The sequence below is a fragment of the Capra hircus genome, chromosome 5 (assembly GCF_001704415.2).
Source record: "Capra hircus breed San Clemente chromosome 5, ASM170441v1, whole genome shotgun sequence".
NCBI lineage: Eukaryota > Metazoa > Chordata > Mammalia > Artiodactyla > Bovidae > Capra > Capra hircus.
The window spans coordinates 92,198,789-92,221,910 of record NC_030812.1 but is presented as its reverse complement, the minus strand read 5'-3'; the positions used below and the strand labels follow the sequence as shown (position 1 = coordinate 92,221,910).

General features: G+C 38.1%; 1 protein-coding gene across 1 annotated transcript in view; it reads right to left on the bottom strand.

Moving 5' to 3' along the window:
- SLC15A5 (solute carrier family 15 member 5) overlaps positions 1–22,376 on the bottom strand; it is a 99,671-nt gene extending 77,295 nt beyond the window's left edge. Inside the window, 5 exon segments of the mRNA XM_018048427.1 lie at positions 6,020–6,189; positions 19,291–19,513; positions 22,021–22,164; positions 22,167–22,289; positions 22,292–22,376. Of these exon segments, the coding sequence (XP_017903916.1) occupies positions 6,020–6,189; positions 19,291–19,513; positions 22,021–22,164; positions 22,167–22,289; positions 22,292–22,376 (745 nt within the window).

The following is a 23,122-nucleotide window of genomic DNA, read 5'->3' as shown; positions in this document are numbered from 1 at the left end:
GTCGGACATGACTGACCGATTTTCACTGATTTTTAATTGAAGGACAGTTGCTTTACAGTATTGTGTTGGTTTCTGCCAAACTGACACATGAATTTTTAACTGATCAGAAATAGACCATTTCAACACAACATGCTAAGTGGAAAAGTAAAGCTCGGGATGGTACAAGAGCAGAAATAAAGTCCATGGAGTATAGTCTGTAAAAGGAAACCCTGTGCCCTTCTTGCCCACTTCACTGATATGGGGTGAAATGAAGTTCCAGTGGTGAATGTGCTTAAATTTAAAAAATGTAACTTCTTGCATTGCTATTAGTGGTAGCTATATAGATAAGGGGTAGAAATAGGGGTAACAGTGAAGGTACTACTGAAAGTAAAATATGTTAGAAATCAAGATAAGAGTTTTTTTAAACAAGAGAGATAATATGAACAGAGTGACTGATCAAAGGAAGAAAACAGGAATTCCAGAAACGCAAGTGGTGGTATACAGGAAGGTGGCATCAAAGCAGTGGGAAAAAATACACTTTTTAATAAAAGGCTGGATAATACGACAGTCATATGGAAAAAGATGAAATTGAGTTCACTCTTAAAACTTATTATAATACAATTTCCAAATGGGTCACAGATATAAAGGCAAATATATATATATATATATATATATATATATATGCCAAAAGAAATATGAATGAATTCTTTTATAATCTGGGAGTGAGGAAAACTTATGCACCAACATTCAAAATCTAGAAACATAAAGCAGATAGGTAAATTTTATTTCAAACATAAACTATGCAAAAGACAAAGCAAATAGACAAAAGTCTTGTGCATGGAAGGGCTCTACCAGTGGCTCAAGGGCAAAGAATCCACCTGCAATGCAAGAAGTGTGGGTTCAACCCCTGGGTTGGGAAGATCTCCTGGAGAAGGAAATGGCAACTCACTCTAGTATTCTTGCCTGGGAAATCCCATGGTCAGAGGAGCCTGGTGGGCTACAGTCCACAGGGTCACAAAGAGTCAGACATGACTTAGCAACTCAATAACAGCAACCTTGTAGTGCTGTTCATCACAGCACTATTTACAGTAGTAGACCATGGAAGCAACCGAGATGTCCATCGACAGATGAATGAATGAAGAAATCGTAGTACATGTATAAAATGGACTATAAAATATGCATAGAAACTAATGAAAATGAAAACACAACAACCCAAAACCTGTGGGACACTATAAAAGCAGTGCTAAGAGGAAAGTTCATAGCAATACAGGCATACCTCAAGAAACAAGAAAAAAGTCAAATAAATAACCTAACTCTACAACTAAAGCAACTAGAAGAGGAAGAGTTGGAGAACCCCAGAGTTAGTAGAAGGAAAGAAATCTTAAAAATTAGGGCAGAAATAAATGCAAAAGAAACAAAAGAGACCATAGCAAAAATCAACAAAGCCAAAAGCTGGTTCTTTGAAAGGATAAATAAAATTGACAAACCATTAGCCAGACTCATCAAGAAGCAAAGAGAGAAAAATCAAATCAATAAAATTAGAAATGAAAATGGAGAGATCACAACAGACAACACAGAAATACAAAGGATCATAAGAGACTACTATCAGCAATTGTATGCCAATAAAATGGACAACATGGAAGAAATGGACAAATTCTTAGAAAAGTACAATTTTCCAAAACTGAACCAGGAAGAAATAGAAAATCTTAACAGACCCATCACAAGCACGGAAATTGAAACTGTAATCAGAAATCTTCCAGCAAACAAAAGCCCAGGTCCAGACGGCTTCACAGCTGAATTCTACCAAAAATTTCGAGAGGAGCTAACACCTATCCTCCTCAAACTCTTCCAGAAAATTGCAGAGGAAGGTAAACTTCCAAACTCATTCTATGAGGTCACCATCACCCTAATACCAAAACCTGACAAAGATGTCACAAAAAAAGAAAACTACAGGCCAATATCACTGATGAACATAGATGCAAAAATCCTCAACAAAATTCTAGCAATCAGAATCCAACAACACATTAAAAAGATCATACACCATGACCAAGTGGGCTTTATCCCAGAGATGCAAGGATTCTTCAATATCCGCAAATCAATCAATGTAATTCACCACATTAACAAACTGAAAAATAAAAACCATATGATTATCTCAATAGATGCAGAGAAGGCCTTTGACAAAATTCAACATCCATTTATGATAAAAACTCTCCAGAAAGCAGGAATAGAAGGAACATACCTCAACATAATAAAAGCTATCTATGACAAACCCACAGCAAACATTATCCTCAATGGTGAAAAATTGAAAGCATTTCCCCTAAAGTCAGGAACAAGACAAGGGTGTCCACTTTCACCGCTGCTATCCAACATAGTTCTGGAAGTTTTGGCCACAGCAATTAGAGCAGAAAAAGAAATAAAAGGAATCCAAATTGGAAAAGAAGAAGTAAAACTCTCACTGTTTGCAGATGACATGATCCTCTACATGGAAAACCCTAAAGACTCCACCAGAAAATTACTAGAGCTAATCAATGAATATAGTAAAGTTGCAGGATATAAAATCAACACACAGAAATCCCTTGCATTCCTATACACGAATAATGAGAAAGTAGAAAAAGAAATTAAGGAAACAATTCCATTCACCATTGCAACGAAAAGAATAAAATACTTAGGAATATATCTACCTAAAGAAACTAAAGACCTATATATAGAAAACTATAAAACACTGATGAAAGAAATCAAAGAGGACACTAACAGATGGAGAAATATACCATGTTCATGGATCGGAAGAATCAATATAGTGAAAATGAGTATACTACCCAAAGCAATTTACAAATTCAATGCAATCCCTATCAAGCTACCAGCCACATTTTTCACAGAACTAGAACAAATAATTTCAAGATTTGTATGGAAATACAAAAAACCTCAAATAGCCAAAGCAATCTTGAGAAAGAAGAATGGAACTGGAGGAATCAACTTGCCTGACTTCAGGCTCTACTACAAAGCCACAGTCATCAAGACAGTATGGTACTGGCACAAAGACAGACATATAGATCAATGGAACAAAATAGAAAGCCCAGAGATAAATCCACACACATATGGACACCTTATCTTTGACAAAGGAGGCAAGAATATACAATGGAGTAAAGACAATCTCTTTAACAAGTGGTGCTGGGAAAACTGGTCAACCACTTGTAAAAGAATGAAACTAGATCACTTTCTAACACCCCACACAAAAATAAACTCAAAATGGATTAAAGATCTAAATGTAAGACCAGAAACTATAAAACTCCTAGAGAACATAGGCAAAACACTCTCAGACATAAATCACAGCAGGATCCTCTATGATCCACCTCCCAGAATTCTGGAAATAAAAGCAAAAATAAACAAATGGGATCTAATTAAAATTAAAAGCTTCTGCACAACAAAGGAAAATATAAGCAAGGTGAAAAGACAGCCTTCGGAATGGGAGAAAATAATAGCAAATGAAGCAACTGACAAACAACTAATCTCAAAAATATACAAACAACTTCTGCAGCTCAATTCCAGAAAAATAAATGACCCAATCAAAAAATGGGCCAAAGAACTAAATAGACATTTCTCCAAAGAAGACATACGGATGGCTAACAAACACATGAAAAGATGCTCAACATCACTCATTATTAGAGAAATGCAAATCAAAACCACAATGAGGTACCACTTCACACCAGTCAGAATGGCTGCGATCCAAAAATCTGCAAGCAATAAATGCTGGAGAGGGTGTGGAGAAAAGGGAACCCTCCTACACTGTTGGTGGGAATGCAAACTAGTACAGCCACTATGGAGAACAGTGTGGAGATTCCTTAAAAAATTGCAAATAGAACTACCTTATGACCCAGCAATCCCACTTCTGGGCATACACACCGAGGAAACCAGAATTGAAAGAGACACATGTACCCCAATGTTCATCGCAGCACTGTTTATAATAGCTAGGACATGGAAACAACCTAGATGTCCATCAGCAGATGAATGGATAAGAAAGCTGTGGTACATATACACAATGGAGTATTACTCAGCCATTAAAAAGAATTCATTTGAATCAGTTCTGATGAGATGGATGAAACTGGAGCCAATTATACAGAGTGAAGTAAGCCAGAAAGAAAAACACCAATACAGTATACTAACACATATATATGGAATTTAGGAAGATGGCAATGACGACCCTGTATGCAAGACAGGGAAAGAGACACAGATGTGTATAATGGACTTTTGGACTCAGAGGGAGAGGGAGAGGGTGGGATGATTTGGGAGAATGACATTCTAACATGTATACTATCATGTAAGAATTGAATCGCCAGTCTATGTCTGATGCAGGATACAGCATGCTTGGAGCTGGTGCATGGGGATGACCCAGAGAGATGTTATGGGGAGGGAGGTGGGAGGGGGGTTCATGTTTGGGAATGCATGTAAGAATTAAAGATTTTAAAATTTAAAAAAATAAAAATGAAATAAAATAAAATAAAAAAAATGTTTAACAGATTTAATCAATAAAATGAAAACTTTAAAATTTTAAAAAAAATAAAATAAAATAAAATGGACTATTACTCAGCTATAAGAAGGAATGAATTTGAGTCAGTCCTAATGCAGTGGATGAACCTAAAGCCTATTATGAAGAGTGAAGTAAGACAGAAATACTGTATATTAATGCATATACATGGAATCTATGGGCTTCCCAGGTGACACTAGTGGTAAAGAACCCACCTGCCAATGCAGGAGACATAAGAGATGAGGGTTCAGTTCCTGGGTTGGGAGGATCCCCTGGAGGAGGGCATGGCAACCCACTCCAATATTCTAGCTGGGTGAATCCTGTGGACAGAGAAGACTGGTGGGCTACAGTCCAGTCCACAGGGTCACTAATAGATGACCTGTTAGTTGTTTTTATTAATACATGAAAAACAACTAATAGATCATCTTTGGAAGACACTGAAGTTCATCTCATTAATTTGAAAATCTAAAAACAGAGGGAAAGAATTAGACATTTATCTTCTTTTCCTTATACAAACTACTTCTGTGTAATGAAATAGTTATTGAGAATATAGTTCAGCTAATAACATTTCTCTTTATAGAATTTCTTTAGAATTATTTCAGCTAATAAAAGAGGAAGAAATATAGAATATCACCAACTTGCAACCCCCAATGGGATCATAGATTTAGACAAAAATTAACAATGGGTACTGACCCTGCAAAAGCAGGTAATGAGACAGTGTGAAGTACCTAACACCATCTGTGAAGGAATTTTGCCAAAAATGAAAAATCTGAATCTGATCAAGGATCTATGTCTGCCAGACATTTTAGGGGAAATAAAGAGGGAAAACCTTTTGGATGACATTAAACGGATATAATCAGCAAAATTCAGATTATGTGAAATGTTCAGATTTCGTAAGGAAAAAAATATTGAAAGGCGAGAAATAGAGATGAAGGAGGAATATATATGGTTTAAGGGACATAGCTGCCATTTGGAATATATGGGCCTTATTTGGATTTCATTCGAATAAATTATAAGACAAAGCAAAATAAACAGATTTTCAAAGGGAAAAAGATGTTTTAACAGATATTTGATCATCTTAAGAAATTCTGTGTGTGCATTAATGACGTTGTGATTATATTTTTAAAGTATTGAGCATATATATATATAGCTTCTTTTTGTACACACATATGAAGCACTGTAATATTTGGTTCTTGCTTCAGAACTACCAGTAGGGATGGGGCAAAAGTGAGTAGAAATGAATTAAGAATTGTTGAAGCTGAGAGCTAGATAGAAGGGTTCATATGTGATTTTTTTTTATGTTTAAAATATTCCATTGGTAAAACTCTTTTAACAAGGGAAAAATAAGATAGAGATTACTGATATTCTTATAGACTCTGTTGCTCTCAAGTGAAGTAAGTGACAGACTCTACAAATTCTCTTGAGTTGAAAGTGAAATTATACGGAACCTAAGAGGAAGAAGATGTGTCAAGAAAACCATAAAAACAAACAAAAAAATGTAAAGTGAGATTTACTTACATTTTTCTGGCTGATAAATCAGGTTATAGTGCATCATACAAAGAGTTATCAGAGCCATAAGTGTAGACATAAAAGGAATAAGTAAAACCAGGCCCCAGGCCCCTGAGTATTGGATATAAGATATTCCCAGAAAGACCACAGTTGCATTCAGGTTCATGATCCAATAAAACCTGGGAATCAAAAACAAAAATAAAATTTCCATTGAGTAGCTTCATATAATATTTGCTAATTCTTTAAATAAACATACGGTATAAAGTAGTAGCATATGAGGCAAACTAGATTTTGCAAATACTGTTTATTAGCTTTCTTTTTTCAGATTCCATTTTTTTAAATTTTTATAAAAAATTTCAAGGTCATTCTCCATCTAAAGTTGTTACAAAACAGTGGCTCCATTCCCCATGGTGTACAAATACATCCTTGTGGCCTGTCTTACATACAACCGTGTGTACCTCCCACTCCCCCACCTCTATATTCCCCCACCCCATAACCACTAGCTCATTCTCTATATCTGTGAGTCTGCTTCTCCTTTGTCATGTTCACTAGTTTGTTGCATTTTTTAGATGCTATATATAAGTGAAGCCATAGAGTATTTGTCTTTCTATATCTGACTTATTTCACTTGACAAAATACCCTCCACTTCCATCCATGTTGCTGCAAATGGCAACATTTCTTTCTTTTTATGCCAAGTAGTATTTCATTGTATGTATATACCACATCTCCTTTATTCACTCACCTGCTGAGGGACACAGGCTGTTTCCATAACTTGGAAAATATAAATAATGTTTCTATGAATATTGGGGTGCATGATTCTTTCCAAACTTAGTGTTTTGGGTTTTTTTTTTTTTTCAGATATATATATACCCAGAAGTGGAATTGCTGGGTTATATGGTAGTCCACAGTCTTCTTTTTGAGAAACCTCCATGCTGTTTTCCACAGTGGCTGTGCCAATTTACATTCCCACCCACAGTGCACAAGGGTTCCCTTTCTTCCACATCCCCACCAACATTTGTTATTTGTGTTCTGTTTGATAATAGATGTTCTGATGGGTGTGAAGTAATATTAATATCTCATTGTGGTTTTGATTTGCATTTCCTTGATGATTAGACATGTTGAGCATCTTTTCATATGCCCGTTGACCATCTGCATCTTTGTTTATTAGCTTTCTTATTAAGTACATACTTATTAAGTGGGGTCTGGTTGCTCACTGCTCAAAAGCCAATAAAGAGGCAAAGTTGGTAGAAAGGAAAAATTGCTTTGTTTTGGGTGCCAGCAACTAGGGCAGGGGGCTTCTCTGGTGGCTCAGTTGGTAAAGAATCCGCCTGCAGTGCAGGAGACCTGGATTTGATCCCTGGGTAGGGAAGATTACCTGGAGATGGAAATGGCAACCCACTCCAGTATTCCTGCCTGGGAAATCCCATGGACAGAGGAGTTTGGTGCGCTAAGTCCATGGGGTCATAATGAGTGGGATACGACAACCGGGGCAGGGAGAGAGCAGACTCCTGTCCAAAGGCTGACTCCCCTCCACTGACAATCAGTGGGTGAGAGCTTTTATCGGCAGAAGAGGGGGGCTACATATAGAAACAGTACAGTGAGTCTGACAATCATCTTGAAATTGGCCATATGGTGGTCTGACCAATGTCATCTTGTCAATTTAAGTTTTGAATATGTTTGCACCCATGAAATGATCACTCCATTCAAAATCTTGAACATCTACTCTCCATAACTGACCTAGAAAAGTAATCAAATGTCAAGCATGGTCATGCTGAGTAAGCCGACTGACTATAATCTACTAATAATGATTGATTTATCACCATGCAGTTCAGTTCAGTTCAGTCACTCAGTCGTGTCCGACTCTTTGCGACCCCATGAATCGCAGCACGCCAGGCCTCCCTGTTCATCACCATTTCCCGGAGTTCACTCAGACTCACGTCCATCGAGTCCGTGATGCCATCAGCCATCTCATCGTCAGTCGTCCCCTTCTCCTCCTGCCCCCAATCTCTCCCAGCATCAGAGTCTTTTCCAGTGAGTCAACTCTTCTCATGAGGTAGGTGCCCAATATGCTACTGGAGATCACCATGCAGGGGAGGTACAAAGTTAGAATTTTCTAGGACAATGGGATAAAGTCCCTTGGCTCTACCTCAGGTCATCTTTAATGCTTCTGCAAGCCAGACACTTGAACTGTGGCTGGTAGTAACAAAGAGAAGCTGGAGCTGCAAGCAATGTTATAGTCATTTTAATTTTTAAGAAACCCTGTTTCAAATGCTAAGTATTGCAGAGAAAACCAAGAGGACTCCCTGAGATTCTTCAGTACACCACTGGGGAATGTAAATGGAATTACTCTAAAGAGGGTCAAGGAAAATTACAATTCTTCCAAGACTTACATCTTGTGAAATATAGTTATAAACCAAAGAATTATAGTGCTGAATATCTCTGTATAGGAAGAGATTTCACATAAAGTACTAAGTGTATTTTAACAAATGTCACCTGACCTATTTGATTGTGTAATTTTCTAAAAGAATTACCTGGTACAATCACACTTTATATATGTCTTTGTTGATCCATGGACAGGACAAGCCATAGATAATTACAGGTGAAATTATATATGTATCAACTGTAAAAAAAAAAAAGAAAAGAAATAAAAATCCACAGTATTCAAACTCACCATTAAGACTCCTTTCATCTCATAGCTCACTAGCAAATTGAATATATAAAGCACCTCTCACACAGAAAGTCAGAGAGCAAAGCACTAAAGAAAAATAAATACCAGTGATTAAGGAAAATTGAAAGCAGCAGTAAAAATATGTTTCTTTAGTCTACTTTTAAACACAGACTGGGAACTGCAAATAATTGTGAGTATATATAAATGGTAATTTTTTTTTTTTCGGTCTTCGTGATTCCACAGTGTTGAATACAAATAAAGGGGAAAAACCTTATCGCTTCAAAATTTAGCAAACCTTTTGGGATTAATAATTTTAAAATTTGCCATAATTTATTTAGTAATCCTGAAATCAGATTGATTATATTCTTTGCAGCCAAAGATGGAGAAGCTCTATACAGTCAACAAAAACAAGACCAGCAGCTGACTGTGGCTCAGATCATGAACTCCTTATTGCCAAATTCAGACTTAAATTGAAAAAAGTAGGGAAAACCACTAGACCATTCAGGTATGACCTATATCAAATCCCTTATGATTATATAGTGGAAGTGAGAAATAGATTTAAGGGCCTAGATCTGATAGATAGAGTGCCTGATGAACTATGGAATGAGGTTCGTAACATTGTACAGGAGACAGGGATGAAGACCATCCCCATGGAAAACAAATGCAAAAAGCAAAACGGCTGTCTGGGGAGGCCTTACAAATAGCTGTGAAAAGAAGAGAGGCAAAAAGCCTAGGAGAAAAGGAAAGATATAAGCATCTGAATGCAGAATTCCAAAGAATAGCAAGGAGAGATAAGAAAGCCTTCTTCAGCGATCAATGGAAAGAAATAGAGGAAAAGAACAGAATGGGAAAGACTAGAGATCTCTTCAAGAAAATTAGAGATACCCAGGGAACATTTAATGCAAAAATGGGCTTGATAAAGGACAGAAATGGACTGGACTTAACAGAAGCAGAGATATTAAGAAGAGGTGGCAAGAATACACAGAAGAACTGTACAAAAAAGATCTTCATGACCCAGATAATTACGATGGTGTGATCACTCATCTAGAGCCAGACATCCTGGAATGTGAAGTCAAGTGGGCCTTAGAAAGCATCACTATGAACAAAGCTAGTGGAGGTGATGGAATTCCAGTGGAGCTGTTTCAAATCCTGAAAGATGATGCTGTGAAAGTGCTGCACTCAATATGCCAGCAAATTTGGAAAACTCAACAGTGGCCACAGGACTGGAAAAGGTCAGGTTTCATTCCAATTCCAAAGAAAGGCAATGCCAAAGAATGCTCAAACTACAGCACAATTGCATTCATCTCACATGCTAGTAAAGTAATGCTCAAAATTCTCCAAGCCAGGCTTCAGCAATACGTGAACCATGAACTTCCTGATGTTCAAGCTGGTTTTAGAAAAGGCAGAGGAACCAGAGGTCAAATTGCCAACATCCACTGGATCATGTAAAAAGCAAGAGAGTTCCAGAAAAACATCTATTTCTGCTTTATTGACTATGCCAAAGCCTTTGACTGTGTGGATCACAATAAACTGTGGAAAATTTGGAAAGAGATGGCAATGCCAGACCACCTGACCTGCCTCTTGAGAAAGCTGTATACAGGTCAGGAAACAACAGTTAGAACTGGACATGGAACAACAGACTGGGTCCAAATAGGAAAAGGAGTACGTCAAGACTGTATATTGTCACCCTGCTTATTGAACATCTATGCAGAGTACATCTTGAGAAACGCTGGACTGGAAGAAACACAAGCTGGAATCAAGATTGCCGGGAGAAATATCAATAACCTCAGATATACAGATGACACCACCCTTATGGCAGAAAGTGAAGAGGAACTAAAAAGCCTCTTAATGAAAGTGAAAGAGGAGAGTGAAAAAGTTGGCTTAAAGCTCAGAACATTCAGAACACAAAGCTCATGGCATCTGTTCCCATCACTTCATGGGAAATAGATGGGGAAACAGTGGAAACAGCATCAGACTTTATTTTTTTGGGCTCCAAAATCACTGCAGATGTGACTGCAGCCAAGAAATTAAAAGATGCTTACTCCTTGGAAGAAAAGTTTTGAGCAACCTAGTTAATATATTCAAAAGCAGAGACATTACTTTGCCGACTAAGGTCAGTCTAATCAGGCTATGATTTTTCCTGTGGTCATGCATGGATGTGAGAGTTGGACTGTGAAGAAGGCTGAGTGCTGAAGAATTGATGCTTTTGAACTGTGGTGTTAGAGAAGACTATTGAGAGTCCCTTGCACTGCAAGGAGATCCAACCAGTCCATTCTGAAGGAGATCAGCCCTGGGTGTTCTTTGGAAGGAATGATGCTAAAGCTGAAACTCCAGTACTTTGGCCACCTCATGCGAAGAGTTGACTCATTGGAAAAGACTCTGATGCTGGGAGGGATTGGGGGCAGGAGGAGAAGGGGACGACAGAGGATGAGATGGCTGGATGGCATCATCAACTCGATGGATGTGAGTCTGAGTGAACTCCGGGAGCTGGTGATGGACAGGGAGGCCTGGCGTGCTGCGATTCATGGAGTCGCAAAGTTCGGACATGACTGAGCGACTGAACTGAACTGAATAATTTTTAAAGTCACTCAAATGTTTTGTCATTTTTTAGACTGACCAATTTTCACATGGTTCAGACTTTTTTTAGGTCATTATAAGATAAACTGTTTGAAATGGGCTTTCCATCCTACTTGGGAGCATAATGAAAGAGGGGAGGAAAACTTCCGGGACTCCCGTGCCTTAGTGGACAATTTTAAGAGTTCAGAAAGAATATGTTATTCTTCATGGAATGATACTGAGATAATTCACCAGGATTATGGTGGCTCTTCACCTGGATTTGCCTAGTCAAGGCTATGGTTTTTCCTGTGGTCGTGTATGGATGTGAGAGTTGGACTATGAAGAAGGCTGAGCACCGAAGAACTGATGCGTTTGAACTGTGGTGTTGGAGAAGACTCTTGGGGGTCCCTTGAACTGCAAGGAGATCCAACCAGTCCATTCTGAAGGAGATCAACCCTGGGATTTCTTTGGAAGGAATGATGCTAAAGCTGAAACTCCAGTATTTTGGCTACCTCATGCGAAGAGTTGACTCATTGGAAAAGACTCTGATGCTGGGAGAGATTGGGAGCAGGAGGAGAAGGGGATGACCGAGGATGAGATGGCTGGATGGCATCACGGACTCGATGGACATGAATCTGAGTGAGCTCTGGGAGTTGGCGATGGACAGGGAGGCCTGGCGTGCTGCGATTCATGGGGTTGCAGAGTCAGACACGACTGAGAGACCGAACTGAACTGAATGGGTTAAAATTAAACTGTTTAGAAGAGTCAAGGAGAAGGCAATGGCACCCCATTCCAGTACTCTCGCCTGGAAAATCCCATGGGCAGAGGAGCCTGGTAGGCTGCAGTCCATGGGGTCGCGAAGAGTCGGACACGACTGAGCGACTTCACTCTCACTTTTCACTGTCATGCATTGGAGAAGGAAATGGCAACCCACTCCAGTGTTCTTGCCTAGAGACCCCCAGGGATGGGGGAGCCTGCTAGGCTGCCGTCTCTGGGGTTGCACAGAGTCGGACACGACTGAAGTGACTTAGCAGCAGAAGAGTCAATGTAACACCGGGGCGCTGATTTCATGGTGGATGCTGTTGTCCGTCACTGCTTCTTTTAGCATGACCACCGGCCCACTGAAGTACTTCAAAGAATAATCTAGCTGACATGAACTTGGAGAAAGAGAGACCAGAGGAAGTTTTGCAGTTTCTACTTAAAATTATTGGAGTATAGTTGATTTACAATGTTTGTGTTAGTTTCAAGTATACAGCATAGTGAATCAGTTAAACAGTACATATATACATTCTTTTTCAGATTCTTTTCCCTCATCGGGTTATTGCAGAATATTGAGTAGAGTTCCCTGTGCTATACTTAGGTCCTTGCTGATTATCTATTATATAAAGATAGTGGTGTGGGCTTCCCAGGTGGCTCAGTGTTAAAGAACCCGCCTGCCAATGCAGGATCCAGATTTAAGCCTTGGGTCAGGGAGATCCCCTGGAGAAGGAAATGGCAACCCACTCCAGTATTCTTGCCTGGGAAACCCCATGAACAGAGGAGCCTGGAGGGCTACAGTCCTGGAGTTGCAGAAGAATAGGACATGACTGAGCAGGTAAACAGTAGTAATAGAGTAGTATCTGTGTGTTCATCCCAAGCTCCTAGTTTATCCCTCCCTGCTAAGTTTCTCCTCTTTAACCATAAGTTTGTTTCCAAAATTAGTGAGTTTATTTTTGTTTTGTAAGTAAATTCATTTATATAATTTTTTCCCTACTTTTCATCTATAAGTATTTTTCAACAATGCTATTAAAGAAAAGACAGCTTAATAAAAGAAGATCATCGATTTTGGTGAACAGGCAGCACAATTAAAGTAAAAGATTTATTTTTAATTAAGAAATTCGGGCGGGGGGGGCGCTTTATTCTCTTTCTTTGCTCTCCCTGTCTCTCACTCTTCTAACTAGCTCTCATTCCCTCTCTGTCTTTATTTCCCTTTCTTCTGTCAACATCCCAGTTTTAACAGTTGCTAATGTTGTTGAAGAGAAAACCAGGCCCAAAATGATGTCATTTGGGCTAAAGTTCATGATACCAAACCTAGACTTAGATACAGGACTTACTTGAAGTTTTGAGCCTCCCCAGAAATGTAATCAACCAGTCTGGAATTTTCAGGTCAGCATCAATGAAGTCATGTGTCTTGTGAACCTCTCCATCCCTCAGGAGAAAAAGCAGCAATCTATGTGGTGCAACACTTGCCATTCCCTTCCCAACATCCACCCCCAGAAGAAGATCTCCTGACCCCAAAATAATGCTTTCTTTTCTTTTGCTAATAGCTCCCTTGCCTTACCCTTCTTCCTGCAAAAGCCTTCCATTTCGTACAACCCCTCAAAACACCCTTCTGGTTGTTAGAAGAGACGCTCCCCAATTTATGAATGACCTTATAAAGCCCACTAGGTCTTCAAATTTACTCTGTTGCTTTTTTAAAAAAAGGTGTATCATTTTCTCATTTTCTGAGTTTAAGATCTTTGAACCATTGCATATTTATTGATGACAGTAAGTCACTATTGATGCACCTACAGCTTAAAAGCCACCACACAGGCCTTAAGAAAAAGCGGGAGGCTGCAGGATCAGTAAGAAATGTAAGAAATTTGTTTTTTTCTTTTTCTCAATATTTTTTAGTTTATCATTGTATGTCAGAGAGGAATTCTGAGTATTTTCTGAATGCTGACAATTTTGGCAAAGATAACAGAGGAGGTGCCTGTTGTTACTATGTTGAGTGGGTACATTTGTTAAACTTGGCTGGAGCCCAGGCAAATAGAATTTTGGAAGGTCTAGTGGTTTTTTAAAAACCTGTTTACAAGCTATTCCTCAGTATTCAACTTAGAAGATATTCTGAGTGCAAGCATATCTTGAAGATATCAATACTATGGGTCTGGTTTCAGACCACCAAGATGTAACAGGGGGCATGAAGTTTTTGGTGCAAAAACTTTTTGGTTTCTCAGTGTATATAAAAGTTATGTTTACACTATGCTATAATGCATTAAACATGCTATAGCATTATGCCTAAACAAATAATGTGCTTACCTTAATTTAAAAATATTTTACTGCTAAATAATATTAACCATCATCTGAGCCTTGAGTGCGTGGTGGTAGTAACATCAAGGATCACTGATCACAGATCACCATAATAAATAAAATAATAATAATGAAGTTTACACACTGTGAGAATTATCAGATGCTTCAGAGACACAAAGTCATCAAAGGCTGTTGGAAAAAACGGCACCAATAGACTCGCTACACACAAGGCTGTCATTAACTTGCAATTTGTAAATTTTACAAAATTTACAATTCATAAAAATTTAGAAATTTATTAACTTAAAAATTCTATTCCCTGTGAAGCACAATAAAGCAAAGCAATAAAAAGAGTTATGTCCATGTTAATGACTACTAATAAGAAATGAGTTCTAATAAGACTATGCCAAGAACTGTTTTGATTTTGTTAGCTGAAATGTATCTTGTAAATTATGATTTTAACCTTGCAGAATTGTGTAATTTCATATTTTGTTTTTCTCCTCAAGGATAGGATTTCTCAGTCAGGTAGATTTCTGGAGTGGTAAAGAAAAACTGTTATGAATCACCAAATTTTCTGAAGCATCTTGGTACAAAATAAGTGCTTCCATCAGTGTTTAGCTCTATTTCTTTTCAAAAATCCAGACCACATGTGGAATTCTCTTTTCTTAAGTCTCTCGAACTGTTTTCAAAATTCTGAAGCACTTGGTAAAAATGCACATTCCCCTCTATGCTCCCAGGAGATTCTGATCTGAGAAGTTGGAGGTAGGGACATGGGCAATGTTTTTTGTTTGTTTGTTTTATTTTTTAATTAATTTTTATTGGTGTATAGTTACTTTACAATATTGTGTTAATTACTACTGTATGGCAAAATGAATCAACCATACACATACATACACCCTCTCCCTTTTGAATTTCTTTCCCATTCAAGTCATCACACTGCATTAAGTAGAGTTATGGGGAATATTTTTTAACAAAATCTTCAAATGAGTCTTAAAATCAGGCAACACTTTTTGAGAGCAGTGGTTCTCAAACCTGAATACTTAGGCAGCTTAAAAAAAAAAAGCCTCTGGTTCCCACCTCAAATTAACATGATCAGAATTTCTGGTGGCAGGGTCCAGGCATCAGCATTTTTAAACTTTCCTGGACATCTAGGCTTGAGAATCACTTCTCTCAGACAATACTCCAATACTCCCTGGTGGCTTGGCTGGTAAAGAATCCACCTGAAATGCAGGAGACCCAGGTTCGATCCCTGGGTTGGGAAGATGCCCTGGATAAAGGAATGGCAACACACTCCAGTATTCTTGCCTGGAGAATCCCATGGACAGCAGAGTCTAGTGGGCTATAGTCCATGGGGTTACAAAAAGTCAGACACAACTAAGTGACTAACTTTCACTTTCTCTCAGATAATACTTTAGTAAAATATTACAACAGGTTTGGAAAAAAGGCTGTGGGATAACAATTTTTTACTTCTAGTATTTTCCTAAGATAAAAAATATTAAATTTGAGCAAGTATTTTAAATCAGAACACTTTAGTAGGAGACATATATTATGTAGAGTCAAACTGAGTACCAGATAATCAAAATTTCAGGGATGGAATAATTCAGTCTCTAGACTTTTACAAGAAATTTACAAGTATACTATTTGAGCCTTTACAGCATGTAGAATTCACTCTAGTAACTGGTTCACAACAGACTATGATATGCAGACAGGATGCAAATTATCAGGTGAAGTAAGTAAAGATATGAGTGAGTGTTAGTTGCTCAGTCATGTCTGACTCTTTGCGATCTCATAAACTGTAGCCCACCAGGCTTCTCTGCCCATGGACTTCTCCAGGCAAGAATACTGGAGTGGGTTGCTATTCCCTTCTCCAGGGGATCTTCCCAACCCAGAGATAGAACCTGGGTCTCTTGCCTTGTGGACAGATTCTTTACCATCTGAGCCACCAGGGACACCCAAAGTAGAGAGGTGAGGGAGCAAGACTTAAGTTTAACTGTGGTAGGATTTAAAATTATGGTCATGAACAGACTTAATTATTCACCATTCAGTTTGCTTCCAGAAAAGATTCTGCACAGGTGTATTTACTTATATGATCCCCAGTATGGTAACTCTTAATTGTACACCTCAGAGTTTGGAAAACACTGAAAGAGCCAGGTTCAGTTCTGGGTGATGGCACAAGGAGAAGTTGGCAGATTATCATGCCTTTTGATTTCAGGGAGCTTAGCTTTATTCTTTCAATGAGGTACATATTTGAGGATGATCCAGTACCAGATGGTGATGTTGGCTGGGAGAGGTTTTCTCACCTACATTTGGCAGCTCCTCTCGGAAGTGGTGCTTTCAGTGCCTGAGACTTCCAGTCTACGCTATTTCACATGATCATTGGGAAGCGTTAGGTGGGAGAGATGCAATGACACGTCTCATTAAGGGTCCCGTAACTATGAACATCCGACATCTGTGCTGAAACCGGAACTGGATGCAACCTTCAAGTGGTTATGGAGTCAAGTGGTATGTTGCTTTTTCAAAAGCCAGTACTGAAATTCATTATATTAACCAGGCTTGTGATTTCTAGGGGCATTTTTGACTTGAAGAAATAGATGATAAGTCAATGGGCTGCTCATTTTAAAGATGACCTTCCCCTAAATGGCCTTCCTCTTTCCCAGAAGTTGGACAATGACTTTAGCTGATGACTTATTCATCATTGAATAACACTGGTCATAGCTACCCTGATTTGCAAACCTATAATGTGCCATGGTACTTTGCGTAAAAACTCCACAACAGCCCTCCAAGGCATCCACATTCTGTGGTTGAGGGACCCGGGGCTTTGAGAGGTGAAGAAACTTGCCGAAAACTGTAAGACACCTCAGTGACACAGCCAGGTTCCCACCAGCTGTCTGGCTGCCCAGCAGGGGTTCTATCCATCTTGCCACCAACCCCTGCAGTACGTACAAGAATAGGACGAACATTCATTTCTATAAACTGCAACAAGCAGCTGTTCATAAAAGTTTTTCCATAGTTTAGTATTTGATCTGAGAAAGAAAAAACAACCATCTTCAGCGTTCGAGGAGCTTATTATTTCCACAGTCTTTCATCATGTTAAAGAATAACACTCTGATTCTTTATATCCTTTTCTCAGTGCCCTCAATTTTAAAAAATGTTGCATGATCCCTTTATCGGAGATTTTAATGAAATCAGAAAATAATAAGTAACCCAATCTAAAGGTGTTCATCTTAAATGTGGCCTGGCTCCAGAAATTCATTTTCACCCCATTCCTCATCCCCCTTTTCAATGTCCTAAAGTACAAACCCATTGGGTGTCCCCTCTGTTTCCCTGAGGAAATATTTCATTCATATAATGTCTCCTTTGTAATCAACGCTGAGAAATGTCACTTTGATTAAACACAATTCTGAATGACTAAGACCACAGTACAATAAATTCTCCAGAGCTATCTTTCAGAACAACTGATTGCTCTCTAGTCTTAATCCTCCAGAGTCTTATTTAATCAAAATGATGTTGCTAATTAAGGATTAAAACCTCCGAATAGAATAAAAAAGAAAGATTTTTCTTTCTCCTTTGGGCAGGTCAAGGAGGCAGAATTTGCTGTAAGGAAGTAAAGAGTTCCTTCCACCTTTGGTAAAATAGCATTATTCTCTTTCGTCTGGACTTAATCCAAAATAGGCCTGAGTGCTTTGCAATATTAATATAATATGGCAGCAGGGTGGGGAGAAGAAAAGGAAGGAAGAAAGAAAGACAAAGAAAAAAGGAACTGTCTCAGATAGCTACATGTAATAATACCTAAATAATATTTATTATAATTTTTTCATTTAATGCTTTAAATATGAGTTCTCTTTAGACATTTTGTCTGATGCTATTTCTGCTTTGCTTTTATCTATTGCTAACACTGGTGGAAAAGGCAATATTTTAGAAAAATGTTGCTAACTCATTTCACAGAGAAGAGGAAGAAAGACAACATATCTCAGATATATCTGATATCCACCAATGAATGACAATAACAACAAAGTTCCCTACTAAGTGTTGAACTATATTTTCTTAAGATCAAAATTTCAAGTTTTTTCTTGAATTTGCATTTGATAATTAAAATTGGTTCTTTAGAAACACATAACACTGTAAAAGAACTCACTGGGAGAAAAAGACTCATAGAAATGTGGTTTGATTTCTATGGACTAGAAATTCTGTCAGGTGCTGGGAGTGGAGTGAATGCGAAATAAGAGATGTTGGTTGATGCTTTAATGGATATTTAAGAAGTAAAATTCTTCTTCCATCCTTCTCATCTTCTTGCTGAATTTATAATCCTTGCTGAATTAGTCTGTTACAATGTAGACATAACTAAGAAAAACAACTTATTGATTACTGCTATGTGCCATGTTCTCTACCAGCAATATACATATTATTACCTCTAAGAAAATCCAAGAAGAGGTATTATGATAACCCTTCAGAAATGGTTAAACTCATAAAGAATAAATGACATTACTAAGATCAGGCAATTGTGTAGAGCTGAGATTTCCACCAAGGCCTGTTTGGTTCCAAAACCATCTTCTATTCAACACAACATACCATCTCACACTTGTTTACGTGGAGGACAAATTCATCAGTGTGTTTCAAGAAGGTGCTGGTAAGCTGTATTGGTCTATACCTGACTCATAAGCTCCTGGGACTACTGGCTTAATCACTGTCACAGGTATTATCTCACTGTCACCCAGCCTAATCAATGGCAAAGGCTGAATGACTGCCATCAAAATGGACCCAGAGAGCAAACAATGAGAAATGCACAAAGGGAAAAGGATGTTATAAGCCTGTTTTCTCTCCTAGCTAGCTCTGCTGCTGCTGCTGCTGCTAAGCTGCTTCAGTCGTGTCCGACTCTGTGTGACCCCATAGATGGCAGCCCACCAGGCTCCTCTGTCCCAGGGATTCTCCAGGCAAGAATACTGGAGTGGGTTGCCATTCCCTCCTCCAGTGCATGCAAGTGAAAAGTGAAAGTGAAGCTAGCTCTACTTACCAGTTAAAAAGGGATGTTCGTTTCTGGGATCCACACTCCTGAAGTCTGTAAGCACCCAATGGACAGACTATAGCTCTGATTCCTCCTGTGCCGAGGCAGACGGCCAACAATGCTATGTGAAACAGCCTTGTCTGCTCTTTTTTGGGTACGTTGTTAATCAGATGGTGAGTGCCTATGTAGAAATCCTCCAAGGGAAAGGCAGCCACAGATAATAAAGCAGTGCCTGTAGACGGAGAAAAAGAGAAATAAATATGCATAGACCACTGACTCACCAAAGCACACCAGAAATAAAGTTTTTCTTCTGAATGTAGCCTCATCTTGTGATAGTCTTATTAAAATATTAATCATGGCAATTCTGGAGGCAATATAATTTTCCTAAAAGTAAATATTTCCCTCAATATGTGTTTTTAATGAATCCAGAGTCCTAGTTTATTTTTCCCTCGAACTCAAACCACCTCTCAGAATGTATAAACAAATCATGTCCATTTTTGAGGAACCTTTTATTTTGTATTGGAGTATAACCGATTAACAATGTTCTGATAGTTTTATGTGAATAGCAAAGGGACTCAACCATACATATACACACTGCTATGTTTAAAACAGATAATCAGCATGGACTTATTGTACAGCACATGGAACTCTGCTCAGTGTTAGGTGGCAGCCCGTATGGGAGAAGGGTTTGGGGGAGAACAAATCAAGTCCATTTAACAAAATTAAAACAATTCAGAAACACCTGATGTGAGATACTAAAGATGTCTGCACTCCCACCCCTCAGAGAAAACCAGCTTTCACAATGGTTATTTGTTCTTAATCAGTAGAGACAGAAAACGCTATGATCTTAGGCAACTCAGAAGCCTGCTAAAGAAAACTTTTGGGTTTTTTTTTTAGCATGAATTGCTTATATTTTTCTTTTTAAAATTTTTTGTTGGAGTATAGTTACTTTACAATATTGTGTTAGTTTCCACTGTATAGCCAAGTGAATCAACTCTACGTCTACATACACATATACATATATCCCCTGTTTTTTGTATTTCCAGATGTCCATCAACAGAGGAATGGATAAAGAACCTGTGGTACATAATACACAATGGAGTATTACTTGGCCATAAAAAGGAATGAAACTGGGTCATTTGTAGAGGCACGTATGAACCTAGAGACTATCATACAGGGTGAAGTAAGTCAGAAAGAGAGAAACAAATACCGTATATCAACACATATATGTGGAATCTAGAAAACTGATATAGATGATCTTATCTGCAAAGATGATTGGTGTTGTATATGTACACTACTATGTAGTCTGACCAAGTGAAAAGGTGTAAATCATGCTTAAATGCCTCCTCATCAGAAAATATTCCCTGATACAGAAAAGCAGCCTTGTCACTATCTGTCCTGTCCACTTCCCCAGCTTTATTTTTCATCATTGTGCATTACCACCCAACAAAATAGCTATTTCTTGATTTTCTTGTGTCCCATTTGAGAAAGTTAGCTTCATAAGAAGAGACCGACCGCCTTCTTCTCTGTTACATTCCAGAGCCTGGAACAATGCCTAATAGTCAATAAGAAACATTTGTGGAATGGTGAATGAATATTTGCCATGCAGTGACTTAGTTTATGTTTCACAGAACTGAAGCAGTTTACAAGTTTGAATCACACTCTGATTGATTCAGTGAACGGTACTTGGCCATCAGATAGAAATGTACACAGGCTGAGTGTCTGCTACCCATCACTTCCTCATCATCTTCCCTGTCGCCCAAAACTGCATTTCTGTTGCACTGGTTGGTTTTGATGAACTACCTCCTAAGTTCCTTAACTCAGAACTTGGAGTAAATTTCTGTCTTTCCATCATATTTGTGCCCTTATTTAGTTGATGAGTTTTTTTGTGGTTTTATGTTCTTTCCTGGATTGATACTTCTCCATAACCTAGACCAGCATCCAGAGATTTTCTGTTCTCTCTCTAACCTCTCACTGTGATTGTTTACTGGAAGATTTCCCAAACGTATTCATCTCATCTTCAGTAACTCCTTTGTGTCTAGAAGACCACCTTGAACTTCACAGTATAAATTTCTAGATTTTTCATCAACTTGGTCTCTATACCTTATCAAACAAATGATATTTTACCAACATTGCTTGCAATCACTTCACTCCCCAAATTTTAAAGGTATATTTCTTTTTTTGTTATGTAAAGTAGCACAGGATAGTGTTAAATTAACTCATTTTTTTAGCAGGTAACCATAGCTCATAACATGGAAATCATGTATTCAAATGCAATCTTAATTACTATATGACTAATTAAAGGATCATTTTTTCATGAAAATGTTTCTCAGTTATTCTATATGAACTTCAGAACACCTTTTTAGCACATTTCATTTTAATTGTGAAGCAAATAAACATCACATTTCACATAGAATCTGTCACAAATTTGGGCTTGTGATAGGAAGGGGGAAAAGGAGGGCATTCTACAGAAGACAGACATTTGAAGAGATAATTAATATAAAATATAATCAGTGCAATGATAAAGGTATCAAAGCAACTTCTAACACACAGAGACACACATACACACTTACTAGTATCCCTCAAATTATACAGAGAATAAAATAAATTGAAACAACATTCTAGGATCATTCAGTACACTTTATGTGAAACACAAGGTGGAATAACAAAAATCAACCATTTTAATAAAAATCCACTAAAATAAGTTGTAAAACAATCCAGTCAGAAGTGGACACTCACCTAGAAAATGCAGAAATAAGCAAATATGGACCAGTTTGTTTCTTCCTAGGCAGACATCAGCAAGCCAACCTGAAAACACCTGGGTAAGGGTTGACACTCCAATAAAACACAATTTCAAGATGGCGGCCTGGTAATTGCGATACCAAGCTTGACAGTACAGAAGGGAATCGTATTGCAGACGACTTCGAAGAAAGTGAACCTCTCACACAGCTCTACTAGAAACAAACAGATTCCAACCTGAATTTTTTTCACGGAGTATGAGGAAAACAACCGATATGTCTTATGGTTTTCTCCTTCTCGATGCTGTGATTTAAGGGTATCCTCTCATCGGTGTTTTTAAAGGCTGTAACAGACATGACTACCCTCCTCGAATACTACTTAAGTTAGTGGTTTGAACTTGGTGATTTTTGCCCCCATCCCTCTAATGAAAAAATAAATAAGATCTTTGCTTTGAATTTCACAACTCCATGCTAAAGTGTCATAAGGCTTTTTTTGCACGTTAATGTTCATTTTGATGATCCAAGAGAACATGAGAAGAGACATGAGTATTTAAACCATGGTAGCTCAGTGTGGCTAAATCTGATTTGTTTGTCTAATTACTTAGAGGCTAAATTAGGCTTTTCCTCCAAAATTTATATTGAATTGCATGAATCCAGTTTCATACATGTGGAAACTCATCTGCCTCACACTGATAAAGGTTTAAATACGGAGGCAGAAGAAGCAGTTTTTCAGGAGAATTTGAGCACTAGATCAAGAAATAATTTGAGCCTAATAATTTCTGATACTTTAATTAAAACAAGCCAGAACAGTACCTAGAGATAAAGCACAAAAGGAAATCTGTTTGGAGGGGGCAGGATACCTTATCATTATTACATTTCTTGTTATTTTTGGTTGGAATTCTGATAAGAAAGCTAATTAGGTAACAAAAGTGCTAGCACATTTAGGTAACAAGCAGAGTTTGCAAGGAAGTAATTTAAGTGCACTAATGAAAGGAGAAATTTTTAAACAAAAACCCTGTTCCTTTAAGTTGACCCCATGCTTGTAGAACAGCCTCTCAGAGGAAATCAGAATGAAAAGGTGCTATTTGATTCATTATTAGTCA